This window comes from Saccopteryx bilineata, chromosome 11, assembly GCF_036850765.1.
Source record: "Saccopteryx bilineata isolate mSacBil1 chromosome 11, mSacBil1_pri_phased_curated, whole genome shotgun sequence".
NCBI classification, from domain to species: domain Eukaryota; kingdom Metazoa; phylum Chordata; class Mammalia; order Chiroptera; family Emballonuridae; genus Saccopteryx; species Saccopteryx bilineata.
Genome location: NC_089500.1, coordinates 50,971,262 through 50,993,553, shown reverse-complemented (window position 1 = coordinate 50,993,553; position 22,292 = coordinate 50,971,262). Strand labels below are relative to the sequence as shown.

Below are 22,292 nucleotides of genomic sequence, written 5' to 3'. Positions count from 1 at the left end.
AGCTGATATAAAATAAGAAAAATTAAACAAGTTTGCATTCTGCTGTGATGGGAAAAAGAGAAAAGTAAGAGTTACAAAGTAAGCCATTTAATTGACTGTAAGTGGCCAAGAGTGGCTTCTCCAGGAAGGCTGGGGTTTTTCAGCTTAGCATCAGCTGTCTGTGGCACTGTTTGCTGCTTGCTCAGAGACAGCACTTGTTTTGAATAGTTCTTTGTTCCATGTGTCTACCTAACCTGTAACCATTTTTAGGTCATTGTGATCCCCAAAGTGTCTGCTGGGTGCATGGTAAGTGTTTAAAAATGTCCAGATTGAGTTCAGCCCCCACAGGATGTGGGCTGAACCTCTGAGGCCTTGCCCCTCCTGCTCTCCCGGAGCAGAGACTTGCAGCAGGTGCTGCTGTGCATGCCATTGCTCCTTTCATCACCCATGTTTAAGGAAGGCAGGTTCTCAGCCAGGCTAAGTGACACCCTACTCTAGGGAACTCTGGAATCCTTGGAGAACTATAGGGACTTAAGTTCAGCCCTCAGATCTCTTGTCCTCAGGGACACCAGCTGATCTTGAGAGTCCAAAGATTGAAGACATCGCGTGGGCAGTAGCAGGAAGGTTGGGACCCTGAGTCACAGCGGAGCTGCATTCTAGTGAATAGTAGTGGGAAGTAAAACATCTTGTCTCAGTCTAAATATAAAATGAAATGAATAATATCTGCCTTACATAACGGAATTTCTCTTTTTTGAAGATCAAATGAGATATGTTTGAGAAAAGTTCTTAAAAAATAGTGCTACTCAAATGCAGAGTGTAAGCTTGGATGCCTGGAGGAGTTTGGTCAAGTAGCATGGGTGTAAGCTGGAATGTTATGAGGTAAGAGTGTTCTGGTGTTCGTGCCTGAAGTATCTAGAAGTTTTGTTGCTTTATAGCACATTTCCTCATATCTGCAAGCAGGTTAGATGGAATGTTGAGGGCAATTTCTTAGATAAAAGCTGTCCAGAAGTCCGGATCACATGAGGTCTCCAAGGAAGTTCACTTCCTAACATTGAACCTCTGGGTTAGCAGAAGCGTTAGTAGGCAGTGCTAACTCTCATAGCGGTATGTGGAAGAGGCTTGGAGGACGGGTTGGCTTCTTTGGACTCTAATCATGTTTATGTGGCCAGGGTAGTATTAAGTAAAAATAACACTCCAGTTCCTAAAGAAATCTGGAGTTCTTCTTGTGCTCTGTGTGCATGAGCCTGAAAGTGAGGGCTGGAATCCCTATGAAATCCTTCAGTTCCGTGGTGCTCTGTCTGTATGGACATGTGTGTCAGTCTGCTTTCTGATTATGTATTCCGTCTTTGCTTTTTCTCTGAGATTGCACTTGCAGCAAGGAATCTGCGGGTTTTGTCACGGTTAGAGCATTTCTGTCACTTAGAGATTCAGGGAAGGACATAGGCTCTAGAATCAGACTTGAATTTAAGTATCTTTCAACCTTACCACTTAGTGTGGTGACCTTGGACACTTCTGAACCCCAGTTTACTCATAAATGGAAACACTTATGCCAAACTTAGGGGTAGTTGTGAAGATTACACGAGATACTGTTCAGGTTATTACAGCATTTGATACACATGGACAATGTAACAACTGTGGTGGTGGGTTTGTTAGTAGTTCCGCTAACTACATATAGTAACACTAGTATAGAATATGTATATGAAGGTAAACTTAAAACTCAGGAAACAGATTTTGATGATATGTATAAAAGAGCAGTTTAGACCATACTTATTTTGTATCGATAACAATTTAAAAACTAATATTTTAATAGCTACCTGTATCTTTGTAGTTACTCTTTCCTTCACAAACATTATTTTTGATTGAACATATCACCTTTAAATAACTTGGGGCAGTTTTTGAGGAGAGAGATCCGTATTTGAACCTATTTACTGATGTGTTTCAGTTGTAGATCTCTGCTACATACCACGGCAATTTACTTTAGTTTCTCTGGTTCTCAGGTAAAGTTGCTAAGTAAAGCTTTAAGCTTTTGATAAATATTGAATCTTGAAAGCTACTCATTTATTCAAGGCACTAAAGTATGTTTAAAGAATTTAATAAGACAAATCTGATTATAGGCACCATTGAATTTTCTTTATGAAGAACTATTTGGTCTATTGAATTTTATGCACAAACGGCCATTTGGCTTCCAATAACTATTTTAGTTGATTGCCACATACTGATTTTTTTTTCATTTTTAGTTTGGTGATCAGTAATTGCCTCCCAGGTCTATCTCTGCCATTTTGCCTACCTTTGAATATCTCAGTTAAAGAAAGACACGGACAGTTCTCTTAGTTGGTTACTAAAGTGAAAGTAAATAGTCATTTCAGATACTTTAAGGAATAAGAATGCTTAGCCCAGAACAGATGAGACCTAGTTGTGGTTGTACAATAAACCCTGGCGTGGAGTGGTGTCATTTAGAAGAGGGTAGTACGTAAGTCATTGTGATTTCGGGTGGACATAGCAACTAGGACTGTCAGATACTGTTGTGAACTTCGTGGTGAAAGGAGTGTCTCTGTCACCTGGAAGTATTCCCAAACTGAAATGCAGTGTAGCCTGCGTTGTTAAAGAAGATACTAGTCTTACTTAGCGCAGGCTGCTGTGACATGGTACCATGGACTGTGTGGTTTATACAATGGACATTTATTTCTCACAGTTTTGGAGTTTGGGAAGTCCAAGATCAATGTACTGGCAGATTCATTTTCCAGTGAGAGCCCTCTTCCTGGCTGTAGACAACTACCTTCTCATATGTGCTCATCTGGTGGGGGGAGGGAGAGTGCATTCTGGTTTGGTCTTCTCCATGTAAAGACATTGATCCCATCATGGGGGAATCAGTGTTCTCATGACCTCACATAAATCTCATTACCTCCTGAAGACCCCATTTCTAGGGTTAAGGCTTTAACATATGAATTTGGGGGTTGGGGAAAGAAACATTCAGTCCATAACAATCCTTAGCCTTTCTAAGCCTCGATTTTGTTATCTTTAAAAATAGAAATAATGCTAACCTACAAGGTGGTTCTGAGCTGATAGTGCTTGTATAAGCTTAAGAAGTCAGTACATGGTAAGCTCTCAAAGTAGTTGCTGCTACTGTGATGATTTTAACTTTACCATGATTCAAGATGTGCCAGAAGCATTTTTGGTATTTGTTGCAAGACTGTGCTGGATAAATTCTTCCAGTTCTAAGAATCAGCAAATGGACTTTAATGTTCTTCTTTGTGCTCATAAGCCTGAAGGTTAGGGGTGCTGCTCTGTGAATATCTCCACGGTGCTCTGTCTGTGTGGGCATCTTTGTGTCAGTCAGCTTTCTAATTAGGTAGTGTCTTTACTTTCTCTCTGAATTTTCATGTCTCATTCTGCATCCTTCTCCCTTGGTCTCTGTCACTCTTTGTTCTTGAATTTATTTTCTCTTCTCTTTAATCTCTTTTTCTTATCATTCACTATAAAATGTGATGAATAGTTTACAATGTACATTACTTTGCTATTTTTTTTTTCATCTTAGTTTTATTTCAAAAGCTAGTATCTTGCTGTGTTACATAATCATCTGTCTTTCCTGCCCCTGCACAGAGTCCCACTCTCCCAGACTATGACCAGGACGGGCTGGTGTCAGAGACCTGACTTTGTCCTCCCTGGACTTTATTATGGCTAGTGCTGGGCTGGGCGTATAGGGATAAAGTCTCACGGTGCTAGGCTCTACCTAAAGAGGAAGCTGTTTAAGGTATCATGCATGCAATGACCAACGGTTTTTCCCTCAGACAGAACCATGAAGAAGCCCCTCCCCCAGCCTGGTTGGGGTGCCCCACCTCGCAGAATTGTGCCCCTCATTCCCAGGATGTAGTGAATCTCTCTTTATTTTTGTTTTCCCAGCCTTCATAACATAAACAGAACTGTTTGTATCTGCTGAGAGAAAATCAGTCATTTGACAGACTGTATTTTTCTACATTTAGCAACTGGCATTTACACAATAGACTTTCTTGTATAACAGCACATTCTTCAACCATGGTAATTAAAATCATCTTGAATAGATGTACAATAGTTACACTTAATTACGGATTCTATGCTCTAGTTGAAAATAAGCTTATTGTACATTTAGCTTATAAGACTTGCTTATGGCTGAATGTAGATGCATAAAAGTTACCATTTTCAGTTTCTTTTAAGAAAAGGCCTATTTAATTAGATATGTTATTTTTTAAATTTGTAACAAAACTCATTTCAAAATTGCCACCATCAGTCAGGCAATAATACAAGGTTTGACTACATGGGTGCTGTTTGCTTGATTAATGTGCGTGTTGGGAAAGCAAAAAGCATGATGCGAACGAGTATTAATTACAGACTGTGAAAATTCCGGTGGCTGTTTTAGGTTGCTGAAAAGTACTTGTAGTACAAGAGTGAAAAAACTACACCAGACAAAATTTTATTTCACTTCTGTTTTCAGAGATATTCTTAACACATAAAAATTGTACACTGTGACTCCAGAAGTCACAAACAAGATGTTGTCTTGTCCTCTAAATTAATTGTGCTTTTATGAAACAAAATTTAATGAGATATTTATGTGGCACATCACCTGAAAAGATGTTTCACATCATTAGCCATTAGAGACATGCAAATTAAAAAAAAATATCTTTGCACACCTGTCATCATGGCTAAAATAAAAAACAGTAACAATGCCAAATGCTGGCCAAGAAGGTGGAGAAACTGCATCTCTCAGACCTTGCTGGTATGAATATAAAATGGTACAGCAGCTCTGGAGGCAGGGTCTTGAAAAACGAAACACGCAGTTCCCGTTCAGTCCAGCAGCCATGTTCCTGGGTGTTTACCTCAGTTAACTGAAAAAAATTTTTTATTAGAAACCTATACAGGAATGCTTATAGCAGTTTTCTTTGTTAACAGCCAAAAACAAATAGCTTAGCTGTTCCTTCACAGGTTAAATAAAATGTAGTACATCCATACCATGGAATACTACTTTACAATAAAAAGGAACAAACCTCATACATGCCAACCTGGCTGACTCTCCATAAAAATGTGGGTGGAAGAAAAGCAATCTCAAAAGGTCATATACACTCTGATTCCATTTACCGTATTTTCCGCTCCATAAAATGCACTTTTTTCCCCCAAAAGTGGACAGGAAAATGCCTGTGCATCTTCTGGAGCAAAAAATACGGTATTTCATTAAATATTTTAACACACCATTTGGTTCGGAATAGTTTTTTTCTTATTTTCCTCCTTAAAACCCTAAGTGTGTCTTATGGAGCGAAAAATATAGTATATAACCTTCCCCCCCCCTCCATACGAGAGAGAGACAGACACAAAAGCCAGGAAGGGAGAGAGATGAGAAGCATCAACTCGTAGTTGAGTCACTTTAGTTGTTCGTTGATTGTTTCTTATGTGTGCCCTAACCAGGAGGGTTCAAGATGAGCCAGTGACCCCTTGCCCAAGCTAGCAATCTTGGGCTCAGGCCAGCAACCGTGTGATCATTTCAGTGATCCCATACTCAAGCCAGCAACCTTGGGGGTTTGAACATGGGACCTTAGCGTCCCAGGTTAATGCTCTATCCTCTGCATCACCACCAGTCAGGCATATATAACTTAAAAATGACAAAAATCACAGAAATGAAGAACAGATTTATGGTTGACAGAGATTAAGGAGGACATGAGGAGGGGAGGGAAGTAGGTGTGTGTGGCGATAAAGGCCAGTGGGATAGATCTTTGTGGTGATAGAAATGTTCAGTCTCTTAACTGAATCAATGCTGATATCTCGATTATGATACTGCAGAAGAATTTTGAGAGATGTTACCATTGGGGGAAACTGGTAAAGAGTACATGGGATCATTTTGTATTATTTCTTACAACTACATGCATGAAAATCTGCAATTATCTCAAAATTAAAAGATTAAGTTTAAAATATATAATGAGTTGTAATATGAATATTCTGATGAAACACCATTTTCTCCCCACACATATTTTTAGTCTTATTTATTGATCATTTGATCATTCTTTTATTTATTCAAGAAATAATTATGATAACACCAGTATCATCACCTACTTGTAACTCTTTTAGAATTTACCACATAGAGGGACCTCCTTTTATTTGGTTATTTAGTATTAAGTTCTTCAGGAAGTTTACATCATTCAAATGCACCTTTTGTGGGTGCATTTTGGGAGTCTTGGTAGCATTAGCTTTAAAATATTCAAAAAATTTTCCAGGGTAAAAGAACCGTTACTGTGCTTCATGGTGTAAAACTGATGGGCCTTTGATTACACAGTCATCTGTGTACGGGAGCAGAGAAAAGTCATGTAGACACTGCCAGCGGGCACTTGCTCACCTTGAAGGAGAGGGGTGAGTTTCTCCATGGCAGGTGCCCTGGCAGGCCCCTACGTGTTCGCAAGGGTTGGCATCCTTTCTCCCAGTTCAGTTTTGGACTTACCTGACAACATAGATAGTGATCTGGAGACTTCCCCGAGCATGTAACTTTGAGCTCTAGGTGCCTCAAAAGCCAGGCTTAGCGAGACAGCTGTGCCTATGATGAAGTCCTGTACTATACTCTCTCAGGTCCCTGGTTCAGTGCAAGTCAGCCTCTGTGTTAGCCAGAGCTGCGGAAAGCTCTCTGTTTGGTCTGCAGACCCGCTCATCCCCAAGAGAATGGTGTCAGTGTCTAAGGAATGAAATGTTAGATTCGATAATTGGCAATGAAATTTGACAATCTTAGGACTAGATGGGGTTATTTTTTTCCTAATTAGTGGAAAAGTTGAGCAGGGTGCCAGGGAGACTTCGCCACCTGCCCTCACAGCAGAGTGTATTGTGTGCTCTCCATTCTGCAGTCAGGCAAAGCCGGCCCCAGCTGCATCGACAGCAGGCATGGGGCACAGACATAAAGCATTTGCTTTCTAGACCTCATCAGGTACACGCACCCCTTCTTTGACCCTTTCTGGAGAATTCTTTACAGCCTGGGGATCCTGGTTTGAATAGTGAATTGTAGTTGAAGAACAAGATTAAACCCTGTTTTGGCTTTGAACTTTGTGTAACATGAATGTGTGTTCCAGTGAGTTGTGCTGTAGCATTGAAGGGATTTTTCCCTGGAAGTAATGTTATAAATTAGGTTAGACCCAGTCTAGCCTACTAGAGTTTATGTAATGCATCTACACGAACCATAATATTCTAATAGTCCAATAGAAAATGAGGCTCTTAACTTACTCAGCTTTCAGCAGGTTTCTCCTGGGAATGCTCTGCAGTCACTTTCTTTCTGCTTGTCTGCTGTGGCCAGAGTGGCGACAAGAGCCACGAGTACCCAAGAGTATTGGGCAGAAGGGCAGTGGTGGTGGTCTGGGTTCTTTGGTGGTTCTGTGCATGTTCTTGACTTTGCAGAAAAATCTCTAATGGCATCTGGCATTATCCTTGCAGATGGGAAAGGAAAGGGAACTTACACATGCCTCCAATACACAGAACTGTCCGGGATTGTCCATGTGTGGAAATGTGTAGAAACAGTGGCAGCATGGGACTAATGGGGTTCAAAATCATCAAGGCTACTAATAGTATGTAATCTGGTATACAGATGAGCAATTAATTTCAAGTCATTTTAGTTTTTTCTTTGTCATTAGGTCCACAAATTTAGTGATAATACTGCATCTAATTTTTTTCCTTTTCTTTTGTAGTCTCAAACCATGAATTATGTGGGACAGTTGGCTGGGCAGGTGATTGTCACTGTGAAGGAGCTCTACAAGGGTATTAACCAAGCCACCCTGTCGGGGTGTATCGATGTCATTGTGGTGCGGCAGCAGGATGGCACCTACCAGTGTTCACCTTTCCACGTTCGCTTTGGGAAGCTGGGAGTCCTGAGATCCAAAGAAAAAGTGGTGAGTGCAGGGCTCAGCGACTTTGAGCTCTCTGGGCCTTTTATTTTACATCTGTATGTTGTGAAATACAGCGGTGTGAGAAATCAACCTCGATTACATTTTGAAGCTGCTTCTAAATTCAAAAAACCCTACTAAATACAGGAGGTCTCTCCAGGGAAAATCTTATATTGTTTATACTGAAAACTGTTTTGATTATCTTATTAAGTGTTGCCACTCAGAAGACCAAAACAGAGAAACTGTAGTTATAAACGAGAGTATAAGGTGTATTTAGAAAAGTCCCTTTATCTTAGCACTTCAGAATATTTAGGGCAATGCCTTTACAACAATTCTGAATGGAATAGACTGACATAATCAAAAATATGTTACAATTGTTTAGACAATTAATGCCAAATTTATTTGTTTTGACAAAGCTGTAAAATCTTATTTATAATCTGAATTTTGTTAATATCAGGATTTGTGTCCAAATTTGACTGAAATACAAATCCCACAGGCCATAGTCTGGTTGACTTATTTTAGGAAAGATTCATTTAAAAAGAAGGTATTTGTGTTAGCTTTTCTTCCTCTTACATTCTCTTACCGTCAGGTGATGGAGCAACTGAAAGGTCCGCTAATACATCTGGTGTCAATCTAGTCAGAAAATTAAGCTGGTAGTAACACTTTGCAGGTACATTATATTTACCTTTCTATATATTTTCTACTTTCGGCCCTCGATATCCACCTAAATAATCTAGGGAGTTTCTGTCAGGACTTGAAAGCACTGTGAGAGACCCACACCATTTCCCGAAACATCTATTTTTAGATTGGGACTGTTTCACATAGCTGATATTTTTCTTTAAAATAGTAAATTTCCTCCATTTTAATTAAATGTAGGTTATTTTGAAAGTAAGTGTAAAATAAGATTTATGGGTTTCATAAAATAATATTCACCCCTCTGGCCGGTTGGCTCAGTGGTAGAGTGTCGGCCTGGCGTGCAGGAGTCGCGGGTTCGATTCCCGGCCAGGGCACACAGGAGAAGCGCCCATCTGCTTCTCCACCCCTCCCCCTCTCCTTCCTCTCTGTCTCTCTCTTCCCCTCCGCAGCCAAGGCTCCACTGGAGCAAAGTTCACCCGGGGAGCTGAGGATGGCTCTGTGGCCTCTGCCTCAGACGCTAGTATGGCTCCAGTTGCAACAGAGCAACACCCCAGATGGACCAATCATCACCCCCTGGTGGGCATGCCGGGTGGATCCCAGTTGGGTGTATGAGGGAGTCTATCTCTCTGCCTCCTCATTCCTCACTTCAGAAAAAGACAAAAAAATAATTCTTCCTGCTCAAAAAATTCTCATTTTTCTAGATGTTAACAAAAAAAATAATAATAATAAGTGTTCCATTGGAAAGCCACGTTTCAAGAGGGCAGGATGTGTATGATCTGGCCTCTGTTCACAGTCACCCTTTGGAAACCAAAAGCAGTTGTGATTTACTTAGTGACTTTGAAACTTTCTATTATAAAACAGTGTTTAGCCACAGCTAACTTATGGAATTTTTCTTTCTTTCTGGTACCACTAAGCTGCAGTTCTTTCAAACTGTATCTGCTTTGGGAGAATCAGCAGCAAGCTGTCTATACACTGAAACTTGGCATTAGTTGTGCAAAGATCTGTTTGTAAAATAGCATATAAGGCATTCTTTATTTATTTTTGCTATGTTCTGGGTTTTTGATCAGATTGGGTAAGTCTTCTGCCCTTTCAAAATGGAACTAATGTGTATAAGCATTTGTGCATCAGCAAATGGTGACTGGACAGATAAGATACCTCCTTCTGCATGCTGCATGCCTCTAATTAAGAAGGAATATAGTTTTTCTACAAGGTTACACAAATCATTGTGTTAAATATAGTGTCAAACACTTGACTTTTTTTTTTAGCGAGAGGGAGAGAGATGAGAAGCATCAACTAGTTGCGGCACTTTAGTTGCTTTCTCTTGTGTGCCTTGACCAAGGGGGCTCCAGCTGAGCCAGTGACCTTGAGCTTCAAGCCAGCAACCTTTAAGCTCAAGCCAGCAACTATGGGGTCATGTCTGTGATCCCACACTCGAGCCAGTGACCTCAGGGTTTTGAAATTGGGTCCTCAGAGTCCCAGGTCAATGCTCTATCCACTACACCACCACCTGGTCAGACTCCGCGCCCCCCCCTCCCCCCGTGAGAAGCAGTGCGGGGGAGGAGGGGTGTGGCAGACAGACTCCCGCATGCCCACTAGGGGGCAATGCTCAGCCCCTCTGGGGCGGTGCGCCTCTGCAATCGGAGTCATTCTAGTGCCTGAGGCAGAGCCCATGGCACCCTCCTCAGTGCCTGGGCCAACTTTGCTCCAGTGGAGCCTTAGCTGCAGGAGGGGAAGAGAGAGACAGAGAGAAAGGAGGGGAGAGGGGTGGAGAAGCAGATGGGCGCTTCTCCTGTGTGCCCTGGCCAGGAATCAAACCCAGGACTTCCACATGCCAGGCAGACACTCTGCTGCTGAGCCAACCAGCCAGGGCCAAACCTTTGACTTTTAATAGGAAGCTATTTATGAGGCACAGGACAAGAGAAATTCCTTCTTTCCACTTTTTCTCTTCATATCCTCAAAACTCAAAGATATATTTGGGAGGAAATTTGGTTATTTGACCAAAACACAACTTTCCTATAAGAAAAGCATGTCTGCCTTGAGAGATTGCCTAGTAATTGGATTACTATTTCTCTTATTTTTGGTCAGTTTGGATTAGGGAAAGCAATTCACTGATTTTTTTTCTGAAGTGAGAAGTGAGGAGGCAGAGAGACAGACTCCTGCCTGTGCCCGACTGGGATCCACCCAACATGCCCACTAGGGGACGATGCTCTGCCCATCTGGACCTTTGCTCCATTGGAACCTTGGCTGCGGGAGGGGAAGATAGAAACAGAGAGAAATGAGAGGGGGAAGGGTAGAGAAGCAGATGGGCATTCTCCTGTGTGCCCTGGCCAGGAATTGAACCCAGGACTTCCACACACCGGGCTGACGCTCTACATGCTAAGCCACCTGGCCAGGGCCCAATTCATTGATTTTAAACTAAGACCCAGTTTTCAGTATGGTACCTACCACCTGTGAAGTGAACTTGAAATCATAAATACCTTAAAACTTTTGGTTAGATGCAGTATAATAATTTTCCCATTGCCATTGGTATGTTCTTGTTTGATAGAACACCAGTACTCATAGTATGTCTCATAACTCTGGCTAGGTAGCTCAGCTGGTTGCAGCATTGTCCCAGTACACCAAGGTTACAGGTTCAATACCCTGTCAGGACATATACTAGAGTCAACCAGTGAGTGCATAAATAAGTGGAACAACAAATCAATACCTCTCTCCCTTTCTCTCCTTTCCTCTCTCTCTAAAATTGACCACTAAATTTTTTTTGAAAGGAATTTAATTTCAGAAGGTAAACCTGCACTTGATTATTTTTAAATTGTATTTTTTTTTAACACAAAAGTGATTATTTGATTACTTATCAAAGTTAAATAGCGTAATGTGTTAGAAAAGCCAGTTTCCATTGTGGATGACAAAAATCCACTTCATACTAGCTTAAGCAAAATGGAAATTAACTGGCTTGCATAACTAAAGTCCAGAGGCGTTAGAATTACTAAGGGCTCTATTTAGAGTCTCTGGAGGTATTCTCAGAACTCGCCCTCCCTCTACCTCTCAGCCCTGCTTCCCTCTGTGTATATAGAATACAAGATGGCCACCTCCAGGCTTACTTCCCATTAACTCATCAACCCAAGTGGAAAGAGTGCCTTCCCTTCCTACAGAAGTGTACGTGTCTAGTCTCCGTCAGACTTGGGTCACATATATCTTGGGGACCAGTCACAACAGCGGGGGTGGAATATATCAATTGGCCTGGCTTGAACAACAGCCCTACCTCCATTCTCTGAAGCCACAACAAAAATAGATGTCTGAAACAAGTGTCTGCTACAGCCAGTATTTCCGAAAAGTGAATCAGGTCTGTATATGTTGAGTAAGATTAAGCCACAGTGTAGGGGGTGTGAACATACAGAAATAAATGCTGTTTTAGCAACCAGTTTATTAGAAGTACTACATCAAAATGTGTGTCCTTTTTAAAATAATAACCTTGAGAAAGCATTTATTCCTACTTGGTGCCATCTCTCAAAGTATTATTAATAGTTTTTCTTTGTCGCCGAAAGAGCTTATGGCATACTCTTTTAAAGTGTCCTCAGTTTTGGCACAATGCAATGTTAGATTCAATTTTTGAAAAGAACCAAACTCCATTTCAAGTCAAATCGAGAGACTGACATAAGTAGTTATATTCAGCAATTTCATACTTGTTCCCTAAAAGTAAGGTTATAAAGGAGAGGGTTAATTTTTCTAAGGTGGTTTAAAAACAGTTGAGTTGGGGGGGGGGGGATCATGAGAGATTTTTCACATTCTACATTAAATATTTATGGAATATTTAAATTTTTATAAATTGCATGTATCACTTTGTAATAAATTTTTAAAGGTATATATTAAAAAAAAAAACAGTTGAGTTTGCATCCTAAGGAAGTATTTTTTCTCAGCTGAATTGGGTAAATAGATAATCTTTCAAAGATGAAAAATTTAAAGGATGGTATCAATTTGAATCTGTTATATGTTTATTTATTTTTATTTATTTTTCTTAAGTGAGAAGCAGGGAGGCAGAGAGACAGATTCTCACATGCACCCTGACCAAGATCCACCTGGCTAGCCCCTTATGGGGCAATGCTCGGCCCAGCTGGGGCTGTTGCTCCATTGCTCAGCAACTGAGCTATTTTAGCACCTGAGGCGAGGCTGTGGAGCCATCCTCAGCTCCCAGGGCCAACGTGCTCCAACTGAGCCATGGCTGCAAGAGACTCCATGGCTGTCAGAGAGAGAAGGAGAGGGAGAGAAGGAGGTAGGGCAGGAGGGAGGGAGGAGAGGGGGAGGGGTGGAGAAGCAGATGGGCACTTCTCCTGTGTGCCCTAACTGGGAATCAAACCTAGGACTTCCACACACTGTGCCGACACTCGACCACTGAGCCAACCAGCCAGGGCCTGTTATACTTTTTATTAAAGATAAAATAATTTTAAATATTTTATTTACATTGTTTAACTTAATTTATACAAATTAAATGATTATTTTATACATTCAACTTCTAGTTGAATAAATTCAAATATTCTATTCAAGTTATCTTGAGAAACTTAAAATTTGACATTGTGGAGGAAATACAATTTTTCCTTATAGTCTAGAAAAAACTTACATATTTTTTTATCTTTTCAGGTTTTTAAAAATGTTTTTTATTTATTTATTTATTTATTTATTTATTTATTTATTTATTTATTTTAGCAAGAGAGAAACAATAGGAAGGAAGAGAGATGAGAAGTATCAACTTGTAGTTGCGGTACTTTAGTTGTTCATTGATTGCTTCTCGTATCAAGCTGAGCCAGTGAGCTAGGGCTCAAGCCAGCGACCATGGGTTCGCATCAGTGATCCCACACTCAAGCTGGTGAGCCTGCACTCAAACTGGCAACCTGGAGGCTTCAGACCTGGAACCTCAACATCCCAGGTTAACGCTTGATCTGCTGCACCACCACCGGTCAGGCTACCTTTTCAGTTTTTATATATAACTTTTATTTTTTATTTATTTATTTATTTATTTTTGTGGAGAGATAGAGTCAGAGAGAGGGACAGATAGGGACAAACAGGAAGGGAGAGAGATGAGAAACATCAATTCTTCATTGCGGTTCCTTAGTTGTTCATTGATTGATTTCTCATAAGTGCCTTGACGGGGGCTACAACAGACCAAGTGACCCCTTGCTTGAGCCAGCGACCTTGGGCTCAAGCTGGTGAGCCCTGCTCAAACCAGATGAGCCCACGCTCAAGCTGGCGACCTCGGGGTCTCGAACCTGGGTCCTTTACATCCTAGTCCAACGCTCCATCCACTGTGCCACCGCCTGGTCAGGCATTTTTACATAACTTATAAAGTTAGAAAATAGTCTTCCTAGGATTGTGAAAGGAACTGCTATTATTATTACAGCTGCTTTAGATAACTCTATCAGGGGTCTCAAACTCGCGGCCCGCCGAACAATTTTGTGCGGCCCACAGACTAATCCACGAAGTTCAAAATATTGAACAGCTGCTCAGTTTGTGTGTACTCTAGGCATGTACTTCAGAACAATGCAACAATGTGCCCTTAAAGAATTGTGCGGATGCCTGACCTGTGGTGGCGCAGTGGATAAAGCGTTCAAAATATTTGAACTTCGTGGATTAGTCTGCGGGCCACACAAAATTGTTTGGTGGGCCGCATGCGGCCCGCAGGCCGCGAGTTTGAGACCCCTGCTCTAGATGCTAATGGGAGTTCAACCAGTTTATTATAAAAAAAATTTTTTAAATTTACCTGTGAATGTGAATGTTTTTTTTTTTCTTAGCCCAACAGTACTTTGTCTCAGAAGTGTTATTTAGGTTTTAGATCATGCCCAGATTTTTTAGCAGTAAGTGTTCACAATAATATAAAACATGAAGAAAGCTAGCTGGGAAATGAGTTAAGGTTGTTTATCATAAAGAAACTATTTTATGCAGCCTTTCTTTTTAAAAAGGAAAAGACAAATGAGTTATTATATAAAATAGTGACTTCATTAACATTTCTTAAATTACATATGTAGCTTTTTTTACTTGTTATTTGATATTTAAATCTTAGTTGCCTCTTTCTATTTTCTTATTTATTCTTTTCTATAATTAACGCACAATAAACTGCACATACTTAAAGGATACATATGGTATTTTAACGTATGTATGCACCCATGAAACAAGCTCCACAACTGAGATATAGAAACTTAGTTGCCCTATCTTTCTAGTCTCTGCCAGTCTTTGATACTTCCTCACTCTTTGTTTCTTTTTATGACATTGACATACATACCGTTCACAAAAATTAGAGGATATTTCAAAATGAATATGAATCAATGAAAAAAGAAGCATTTGATATTTTTTTTATTAAACAAGAACATCAGAAAAGCAAACAGGTCGAAGAAAGTTGTTCAGTTATGCAAATGAGATGCAAAACCAACTTTTATTTCACTGGTGAAAATGCACTGTACAAAAGGCTGGAAGTACTGGAGTGTCTGCACGTTCCCTGATCCCCTAATTTTTGTGAGTGTGTTTTAGCTTGTTAATTTTAGATCTACAGACAAGTTGCTGCAGATGTATATAGTTTAAAAGTTTCCATATATTCTTCACCCGGTCTTTTCCCTAATGTTAACCTTTTACATGACCATAGTGCAATTCTCAGCACCAGGAAGTTAACCTTGGTGTAATATTATTAAAAAGACCTTATTTAGATTTCACCAGTTTTCCACTGTTGTCCTCTTTCTGTTCCAGAATTCTATCCAGGATCTTCCCGCATTGCTTTTTAAGATTACACAGCACTTGTTTTTGTAGACTGTTCCTCAGTTTGAAGCTATCTGCTATTTGCTCAGTTTGGCTAGAATAACATAGTGATGGCGTGCCCTCCTCAGTGCATCATCTCAGGAGGCCATCATGTTGCTGTGTCTTGTTTCCTGAGATGGTACCTTTGATCACTTCTTTGATGGTGTCTACTAGGTTTCTTTACTGTAAATATAATGGGAAGGTGTAGCTGCCCTCAGTAACTGAACGTGAGCCAGCATACAGTCTCTGTCAGGAAGGATAATTGGTCCTCACTGGGGAAAATCCAGGGGGCCCTGCCAAGTTAAGGACACTTAGATTATGGTCTAGTCTATTTATATTTGTGTTATGCCTTAATATACAAGGTGGGGCAAAAGTAGGGTTACAGTTGTATGTGAAACAGTTTATTCTTGTTTTAGTATTTCTTAGTTGTTATATTATTTTCCGTACTTCTGTCCTGCATTTTTAACTTTATATTCCCTTAACAATCTGAAACTGGATTTTACAAGATTATTCATTAAGTTTCAAAAGTTGGTATTCATTTATTATTGTATGGTACTTAAAATAATTTATTCACTGCCTGGGGGTAAACAACTACATTATTTTAAAGTGATAATAATAGTAAATATTATATATGGACAGTCCTCACTTTGCATGGTAGTTCAGATCTGTAAAAATGATTGGGCAGGCTGAAACTGTGCTAAGCAAACTTTTATCATCTGAGAAAAATTAGAATTTTTCCATGACCTTTACAAATGTGTGTCACAACTTTAAAAATTACTGTCAGTTATAAATGTATAGGAAAATGAAAAACAGTACAATTGTATTTAGTGCACTGCAATTTAAAACATTAGAAACATTAAGAGTTAAAGTATTATTTCTTTGTAAAAACTTAACAGGTAATTTTATTAGTGCTTGCCTTCTTGATGAAAATGTTGTGATATGGAACCAAGCATCTTTTCTTTGTTTTGGCAAATTGTCCTACTTTGTAAGTTTCTGTCAGCTTCCAACTTTTCATCCGTTGAACTTCCAATGTCATGAAGTATCTGCGAGAGTTCCTTTAACATGAAATTCTTTGCCTGTGTCACTTGGCTCTAGACCACCTTTATCCTTTTCGTCACAGCCACTGTTCTTTCCTCTCTGGATAAGCTCCCCTCACCAAGTTCCTCGGGCTGCACATCTTGAGTCTCGAATGGTAGCAAGGTCGCCATTCCCACCATTGGCTGTTTTTTCTGTAACTATTGTTTATGTTCCATTTGAGTTTTACTTTCAATACTGTTAATTTGTATCTGTACTTCACTTTGATGTTGGCCAAATTTACTGGGAAACACAAGGAGGCAATGCAGCTACTGTATCTTTCGCTCCATAAGATGCCCGGGCATTTTCCCCTCCACTTTAGGTGGGGGGAAGTGCGTCTTATGGAGCGAAATATAAGGTATATGCTTTGCTGTCTGAAATGAGTAACAGTAGCAGTGCGGGGACCAGTCACCGACAGATTTTGAAAAAGTGACAAGAAGGGCTGTTGATCATGATGGGCGTATGTATGTAGTGATCTGGGGACAGAAGAGCCGCAGTGAAGTTTGAACTTTGCAGTCACTCCCAGTTAACATACCGTGGTAACTGAAATTTGTGTTTATCGAACCACGCAAGATGAGACCTATTTGTGTTACAACTCTGAAAGTGCTCAAATGTTTGTTGACAATGATGTGTTCCCTGTTTTATGACCTTTGGGAATTAAATAATTTAAAATGTTTATTGTTAAAATAGATGATCAGGTATTTCCCTTCGATCCCTGATTACCATCCTGTCCCCGCCTCACCCCCCAGGGCAGGTAGCAGTGTTTCTCTGTGGTTATCACTCTAGGAACTTCAATACTCACTTTGGCTTGAACCCAGAATTAAGGCTTAGTTTAGCTTGAATGAAGGACTCAATGTGGATTCGCACTTTGTTTCTCCTCTTAGATTGATATAGAAATCAACGGTGATGCAGTGGACCTTCATATGAAATTGGGTGACAATGGAGAAGCTTTCTTTGTGGAGGAGACTGAAGAGGAATATGTAAGTCCTAATGGGTTATGTCCACTTTATGCAGTGTTTTCAGGCCTGTGGTATATATCTCCAAACAGAAAAACTCAGTTTTCATGGTCAGTTGTAGAGCTGACTGTTGCTAGTTCAGCAAGCTTTAGTTTTAGGTTGAAGCACTAAGCTGTCAGAAAGAAGCTGGAGGGGTAAGAAAGGAGCTTTGTAAGGAAAGGCATATCTTTTTTTCTGACGTTAGTGAGTTTTCTTATTTAGTGTTGGAGTTTACACCTTTGACTTGAATACGTTTGAATTCTGCCTAAGTAATCAAAGCATATCTCTTCAGGCTGTGTATGTTCATACACGTGATCTTTAAACTTAGAAAACAAGCTTACCATTTTAATGTAGAACATTGCATCTCTAAACTTAGTCATGGCAAAGTGGTTCATTATGGTCTCAAGGGATTTAAATTAATTGGCCTATACCCTTTTATAAACGATTATTGCATGTTTGGCTTCTTTAAAGCAAGAGAGCACAATTTGTCGTTACCAACACACATCCCCCTCCCCCCCACCCCTCCCCCTCTTCCTTCTTCCCTCTCCCCTCTTCCTTTCCCTTCCCACCCCTCCCTGTTCCTTCCCCTCCCCTGTCCACTCCCTCCCCATACCCTTCCCTCCTCTCCCCTTCTCTTTCCTTACCCTTCCCTCTTCCTTTCCCTCCTCCCTTCCCTCCTCCCTCCCCTTCTTCCTCCCCTGTTCCCTTCCCTCCTCCCTTCCCTCCTCCCTCCCCTTCTTCCTCCCCTTTTCTCTTCCCTCTTTCCTTCCCTCTTACCCCTTCCCTTTCCCCCTTTCTTCCCTTTCCCACCTCTTCTCTCCTCTTCTCTTCCTTTCATCCTCTGTGTCTACCGATTTGAATGGTGGTAAACTGTTCTTGATGGATTTAATGTGGATCTTTTTTAAAAATTCTTAGAAGGCATCATTATATCTTTTACCATAAAGAATAAAATCTCAGCAAAAATGATCAGCTTCAGGTTATTAAGGATACGGGATTACGTTTTGAGTTTTGAAGACTAACTGCCAGTTTGATGTCATAAATTAATGAAAAATATTACCAACAAATAAACAGGAGCAGAATGAAATGATCATTTTTTTTAATTGAGAGAAAAGCCAACACCTTAGGTACCAGTATGTAAAGCAACATCAACACAAGATGATTATGGAAGGGACCCTCACCAGACCAGTGTTTGCCTTGTACCTTAACTGCTTTTATTTTGTTTTCATTTACTTGGCCTAAGTAAAATTTATTTTCATCAAAGACAAGCAAAGTCAGAATGAAGAAATCAATGAGTTATTACAGGAATAAAATATATTTTGATGTTTTTCTTAAAATCACATGTAATTCATAACACTGGTTAGGCTTTCTGAAAGTCAACAAGTGAAAGGACTGGTTTATTGATAGTTTGTTACCTAGTTCTCATGGTCTGTGCCGATGATTTCATTTAAAACTATGCTTTAGCAAGATTAACTTGGAGAGTGTTACACTTTCCAGCCTTTATTCCTATTCCATGTATAACCAAATTTGCCAGATTTTTTTCAGTATAATGTGTTTCTCTTTAAAATTAAAAAATTTATCCAACAACATTGAAATTACTACTGTATATATCATGCTATGAATAAAACATAGGAATTCGTGATTTAAAGAAGGATAAACATTACCAAAAGCCATCTAGCTTCCATTTATTCTTTTTTTATTTCTCTCAAACTTTTATCATTTTATCATCAGCATTTCTTTTAAATCAGTTGTTCTAAATCTCTGTCCTTTTAATAGCTACACGATATTCCATGGTATGGATACATCAGCACTAGTTTAACCCTTCTTGCGCTGATAAACAATCCGGTTATTGCCATTCCCTACTCCCGCTACAAACGGTGCTATAATAGATTCGGAAATATTGCCAGTGACAAAACACTTTTAAGGAAGTACAAGTAAACTTTATTTATAACAAAGACCGTTAAATTCAAAGGCCCTGGATATCAGAGACCATGGTTTGTAAACTCTGTGCTTTGCAGGCTTGCAGAGTAATTTTCTATCATCCCAGTTTCTCTCTAAGTATATGTTGCTGGTGAACACACATTTTGCGTGTGTAAACAAAACTTTGGCTTTGGGGTAATATGTTGACCAAAGCCAAATTCAAAAGCTTAATTTAAAACAATTACAAACCAGGTAGCTCAAGTGGCTAGAGCATTGTTCCAGTACACCAAGGTTGCGGGTTTGATCCCCGATTAGGGCATATACAAGAATCCACCAATCAATGCATACATGGAACAACAAATCAACGTTTCCCTCCCTCCCTCCCTCTGCTCCCCTTCCTCCCTCTCTCTCACTTCCTCTCGCCTCTTCCCCTCCCTTCTCCTCCCTCCCTTTTTCCCTTCTTCTATCTAAAATCAATAAATAAAAATTAAAAAATCAATTTTGGAAACCTACTTATTTTCAGGACTGTTACGTAAAACCTCGAGTGTTCTGGATTATCTGAGGTTAATTTATAACACTCTTACCTTCCATCCATTCCCCCTATGATATGAAGGAAATGATTAAAAAGTTAATTTCCTAACACCAAACTTAATAATTTATTTAGTATTAAAATACAAGTTTAATTTTTTTGAATTTCTAAAAGGTTATTTTAAATACTTAATGATTTTAAAACCCACTAATTTTAGCGTGACCAGTGATGGTGCATTGGATAGAGCATCAACCTAAGACACTGAGTTCCCAGGTTCCAAGGCTGGAGGTCACCAGCTTGAGCGCAGTGTCACTGGCTTGAGCAAGGGGTCATAGGCTCTGCTTGAGCCCCTCCCCACCCCCCCCCACCCCCGGTCAAGGCACCTATGAGAAGCAATCAATCAACACTACAACTATTGATGCTTATCATAGCTTTCTCTCTCTCTCTTTCTCTCTGCTTGCCTTGCACGCATGTGCTAAAAAATAAATATTAAAAAATACCCCACTAATTTTATTTGTTACAGTGTATTGTTTCTGTTATAATTGCCTTCCTCCACCCTCAATTAATTTGACAAGCACAAGCATTAATTATAAGTTTTACAATAGTCCCTCACTTCACTTGTCCTGTTGCCTTTTGTCTGCTGGGGTGTTGTCTGATGGGGTGTTCCTGATCCCCGCTTTCTGCCTTTTCCTGTTCTTTGTAAGTTCTTGACAGAAGGCTTTGTAGTGCGTCCTTGGAATGCTGCTGTTGCTGCTTTGAACTTCTTTTTACAGAGTCTTTAATTGGCTCTGCTGTAATTACAGCTTTCACGTGTTCCAGGCTGACTTCCATAGTTGTTCTTCCGAATACATTCAGGTATGTGGGCCAGAATGAGCTAACACTTAGCTGTGTGCAACAGAGGACCTGTTTAGAGCAGAGCAGGCAGTGTCCTAGTTCAGTGTGACTGTCTTAGCTTTAGGGACGGGGCTCATTCTGCCACTGAAAATTTAAATACACAAAGAATTCATTCTTGTTTTGATCCACTGTCCAGTGTGCCATGGGTGACTTTTCTTTCTCCATGTTCTCTTTAAGGAAAAACTTCCTGCTTACCTTGCCACCTCACCAATTCCTACAGAAGATCAGTTCTTTAAAGATATTGACTCCCCTTTGGTAAAACCAGGTGGAAATGAAAGACCATCACAGAGTGCTGACATTTCACACATCTTGGAAACAGAGATGGTTTTTACTCCAAGTTCTGTGAAAAAGAAAAAACGAAGAAAAAAGAAATGCAAACCGGACAGTAAAAAGGAAGAGCAGGCAGCGTCCCCTGCTGCAGAGGACCCCGGGGATGTGGATCTGAGCTCTGAGGACGACAAGGGGGCCCCATCGGCAAGGTAGGGCTCTCAGTCTGCAGGCTCTGCGGGCGCCCGGGGTCCACGCTGCTGGACCAGAGCACTCGTGAAGTGAAGTGCAGTTTCTGTTACGGGTCTACAGTGTGACTTTTGGACTTGTTTTTCCCCTGGCAGTCTGTTGTGGAATCCAGTAGGAAGGGCATTTTTTTTCCTTTCCATAACTCACAACATTTGCCATTAGGCACCTTACTGTGGTGCTCAAATATCATTTGGAGGAGGCTGGCAGTATGTCTTTTCATCTAGTAGTACGTTTCCAAAAGCCACATAAATTGTAAGTCCCAAGGAAGGTCTGAACTAGTGACTTTGCCATACATAAGCAGATAGATATAAGCATCAGGACTATTTCTCAACCCAGTGGTCTTATGCTTAGTATCTCACCTATTTAATAGAATAGTTAAGAAGAAGGAGAAAAAAAAATTTTTTTTTAAATAGGAACAATAGAATGTCAATAAATACATCTTTATGAACCAATGAATCAGAAAAAAACAAATATGGAAGAACAGAAACAAGACTCATAGAACATTTTGATGGTTGCCGGGAGGGAGGCGGTTGGGGACTGGGTGAAAAGGGCAGGGATTAAGAAGTACATTGGCAGCAATGGCGTAGTCAAGGGGTGTGTACGGTACAGCATAGGAGTACACTCAGTAATATGCCATAACTGATATGGTATCAGATGAATACAAGACATATCGGGATAACCACTTAGAAAGTTACATGACGTCTAATCACCAGGATGAACACCTGAAACTAGTATAATATTTATGTCTACTGTAATTGAAAAAGAAAAATTTTAATTTAAAAAAATCTTAGTTAAAGAGGAAAGGAGGGTTTTGTTGTCTTTTCTAAGTGAGGAGTCATAATCACTATTTGTCTGCTCAGTAGAAGAGCTGGAAGTAGGTGCCAGTGTTCAGTCAGCACTGTCTGGGGCTGACAGGCAACAATTTGGGGTAGAATGTATATTTTCTCATTCAAGATTTGATTTTAGAAGATTATCTTTGACTCGTTCCACTCAGTGGTGAACCAGCACAGGGAGGACCGTGTGTGTGTCATTTGGGCACTTACCTTCATTGGTGACCCCTGAAGTCGAAGCTGCTGCCACAGGGTCCCTGAGTTTTCAGAG

The 22,292-nt window shown here is 40.2% G+C and overlaps 1 protein-coding gene across 2 annotated transcripts in view; it reads left to right on the top strand.

The window, feature by feature from the left end:
• LPIN2 (lipin 2) overlaps positions 1 to 22,292 on the top strand; it is a 96,325-nt gene that overhangs the window by 38,066 nt on the left and 35,967 nt on the right. For both annotated transcript variants that reach the window (XM_066247574.1, XM_066247573.1), the window contains exons 2-4: positions 7,662 to 7,862; positions 17,225 to 17,320; positions 20,853 to 21,154. In XM_066247574.1, the coding sequence (XP_066103671.1) occupies positions 7,671 to 7,862; positions 17,225 to 17,320; positions 20,853 to 21,154 (590 nt within the window). In that variant the 5' untranslated portion in view covers positions 7,662 to 7,670. The remainder of the gene's footprint in view (positions 1 to 7,661; positions 7,863 to 17,224; positions 17,321 to 20,852; positions 21,155 to 22,292) is intronic.